Here is a 3579-nt window from a genome sequence, read left to right as displayed (position 1 = left end):
TGATGTACCAAAGACCCTTATGTCAACTTTTTCATGAAGCAATTAAAATCTCAGCAAAATAGTTTGTATAAAGAGGCCCAATACTACGTATTCTTTTGTACCAATATAATATATATTTGATAACTTTGTTCATGTTATGTACTTGTATTTCATTTACCATCTCCAGGCCAGTCATTAAATCTTCCACATATTTATTATGGCAAATAGGTAAAATTAAGTCTTCACCATCACTTTTCATATTTTTTTTGTTACAAAAACGTAAGTTTAAATCAATTCAGTCACAGTTATTCCAAACACCTATGAAACAATGCCAATTTTTACCTTTGCCAAAACAAGCAGAAACGTTTTAAGTGCTGTCACACTGTCTTCGTTCATGTTACGATGTATGGCCACTTCCTGTCTGAGAAGATATGTCACGGTCGACTCCAGGTCCTGCATGTACACACCAAGTCTGTAACACAACACAAACTAACAATGACCAAGTAGACCGTCCTTCTGCTAACGTATCAGGGGAAGAAGCTTAGTGTTTATACTCACAGTGATCAAATGAGCTTTAAAACTTTTGAGATTTCTCAGGTTTTGTCTCAAATAGTTTGGGAAGTAAAGCTGTCCTTATGCAGTTTAATGTCAATGTTCAATGTATGAAAGCAACATAAACTGGCAAAGATGATTCGTAAAGATAATGGCCACTTCTGTGTGATAGATGATCTTTACCTCACATCATACCAGTTTGCTACATATATTGGGCAGGATTTGTTTTACAGTTGAAGATTTTAAGGCAATTCTTTGTTAGGGGACAAACGTATGTTTTCATTATTCCATGCTAAAGATCCTGTGTCAATAGGACTTTTTGCTGGTAGAGATGAAAATGATCTCAATATGGTCGTCATGGTGGACCAGTTTTCATTCAGGAACAACTCCAGGTTAGATACAGTACACGGCTGAGACTAGTCATGATCGTGCAATGAGGATAGAGATTATATCTAGAATATTAAATCCATTTTTCAAACATGGATGCCATGACCGCCATTTTGGAAATCAGATCTACCGGTAACCTTTTCACAGGTCATACCCATTGATGAAAACATGTTCATGATGCTGCCATGGCAACTACAAAATCGTTGAACTTTTACTTTCTTTCTGATTTGTACAAAGAAACTTTATTTTGTGTATTTACTATATAACTACAAGAAAGACAGACTTATGTACCTGGTGGTTACTTGTAATTGTTCTCCGTCATCTTTATCCAGCAGCTCTTCCACCACATGATCTGATCCTCCCTTGTCGACTTCCTCCTCTGGGTCCTGTCCTCCCCGAATAATGAGCAATGCATCCTTAAACTGCTCCCTTCGTGTACCCTTCCTGTCAACGGAGTAAAATGAATGAGTTATATCACTAGGTTTCAGCTAGAGATTGAAAATACACGCAAACCATTCAAATCCTAATGGTTTTCTTTTATATTTTTATTATCAACTGTCATTTTTGAAATAAATTATTGAAAATCTTTTAGCTGTTTGGATTTTTAAATGTTTGGAAAACACAGTAAAATAATCCACTGAAGGTTGAAAATGCAACAATTCGAGAGAAAAAAAATCACTATTTGAATGTACATACATGCAAGAATATTCAAATAATTCATTTTGTCCAATATTGTGCTTGTAGTGTCACAGTTATCAACCTGCATTCTGTAAGATACGTGTGCTCATATTTATGAAACTTAAATCTTTCATTAATCATTCTACTGTCTAAAGTGTTTATCCTATAACCATATCCCTGATGCTTTAACCTCTGAAGCTTGAATAAATTAGTATAAAGGGATTTTGTAGAGATAAATGTCAATACCCCATATTATTATCCTGAACAGGAAGTTATCATCACTAGTATTAATGTTTCAATGAATGTTTCACAACCCTAAGATGATTTTAAGCTGGTTTGTGGGAGTTTGTATCACGTGAGCCAAAACATAGTCTATCATACAAGCATCACAAACTAAGACAATTCCTTAGAAATAGACATGTTGTTCTTTTGAAACAGTGTGCAGAAAATTTACAAAACTGAACCCCTTTGCCTACGGATGACTCATATCAAATTACTAGTGGGCCTTTTCCCGTTTGACTACAGGTTGGCCTCCCCTGGTCGAGAGATATTTTATACCAAATTCAGTCAAAATCTGTTAATACATATTTTGGAAGTCCTTTTTTTAATGATTTCCTTTGTTTGGCAACGTATCTGTGATCTCTGCAGGCACACTTTTCATTTATATCAAGTTGTATTCTCCTGGCTTATGAACAACCTATGTAATCCTTTCAGTCCTTCAGAACTGTTAGATGTATTAATAGGTATATAAAGAAAACTGCGACATACAGATAGACCTGTGAAGAAGGAGGTGACACAGCTCAAAAACCCTTTGTCACCAACTTCTAGCATATACAACGCAGTATTTGCCAGTCTGATGATAATGTATGACTAGCTTTTTTTGGGGGTTATATCCACTTTCAGCAAAAACTTCATTAATTAAATATTCATTTTAGTCAGAACAACTGCTTTACCTCAGGCAATACCACAAACACATCAGTGATACATCATTTAGAGGCCAGTGTTCGCTGGAATGAAAATTACTTGATACTATCGAACAAGTCTTCAGGGGAGCAAATCGAAATTTAAAACACAAGGTTCTTACTATAAAACCATAGGCCCAAAGGTCTTAACAGTCACCGGAGTTGTAAACTAGTTACTTTTCATAGTGGAGACAAAAAATGGAAATAATTATGTACACAATGGAGCATACTCATTAAATTCACCAACAAAACCCCCCTAAAAAAACATTCAAATAACCTATTCATTACTAAATGAGAAATTAGATAGTTTTAGTAGGCCCATCCTCAGGACAAGATTGTACGCTCCAAGGGCATGAAATACACAAATACACAAAGTACACTTGTTTTATGAATGATCGACTCATAGGCAGCAATAATCAGGCTGAACATTATTTCGTAGTGCTACTGTTTCACCGAAGATTTCCGTCTGAACTATGTGAGTTGACAAGATAAATACCACAATACTTAAATGCTGTTTTCTGCGCAGCTGGTGGTCATACGTGGTAATAAACATGTTACTTATAAACTAAGTTCAAGTTAGCCTACCCTAACAACAAATTTATTATTTCACTGCAGTTTTTTTTTGGTGATTTATGACAAATTAACGAAAAATCTTAAATGAATAAATTGAAACTACAGGTAAGTAGAATACAAATGTATCAAAATAAGGAATTCTGTCAACTTTCGTTTCTATTTTTCACTGAGTATACCTGTAATGTCATTATCGGTAAAATGAAATGGTCCCTGAGTAAGAAATCAGTGACCTTGATTTTCAATCAACTGACCTCAAAGTTAGCAGTATATATACTCACTCAGCCAGCTGTTGATACATCCCATTTGAATCAAGGAGGTACAGCGAGGGAAAATAATTAATTCCAAACTTGATCATGAGTGGCTTCAGGGCCCGTCTCAGCAACACATCCTTGTACCCACTCATGTCCAGTATCACCTACAAAATAAATTACACTGTATAATACACCAC

At 35.3% G+C, this 3579-nt stretch overlaps 1 protein-coding gene across 1 annotated transcript; it reads right to left on the bottom strand.

The window, feature by feature from the left end:
• Positions 1 to 297: 297 nt before the first annotated feature.
• LOC110440953 (sulfhydryl oxidase 1-like) lies at positions 298 to 3541 on the bottom strand. Its single transcript, XM_021484063.1, has 3 exons — positions 3410 to 3541; positions 1210 to 1362; positions 298 to 451 (listed from the first exon to the last, which is right to left on the bottom strand). Exons 1-3 carry the CDS (start codon positions 3532 to 3534, stop codon positions 298 to 300), a joined length of 432 nt encoding a protein of 143 aa, XP_021339738.1. The 5' UTR covers positions 3535 to 3541.
• Between the last annotated feature and the right edge of the window lie 38 nt (positions 3542 to 3579).

This window comes from Mizuhopecten yessoensis, unplaced genomic scaffold, assembly GCF_002113885.1.
Source record: "Mizuhopecten yessoensis strain PY_sf001 unplaced genomic scaffold, ASM211388v2 scaffold714197, whole genome shotgun sequence".
Taxonomy (NCBI): Eukaryota; Metazoa; Mollusca; class Bivalvia; order Pectinida; family Pectinidae; genus Mizuhopecten; species Mizuhopecten yessoensis.
This window is presented reverse-complemented; position numbering and strand designations above follow the sequence as displayed.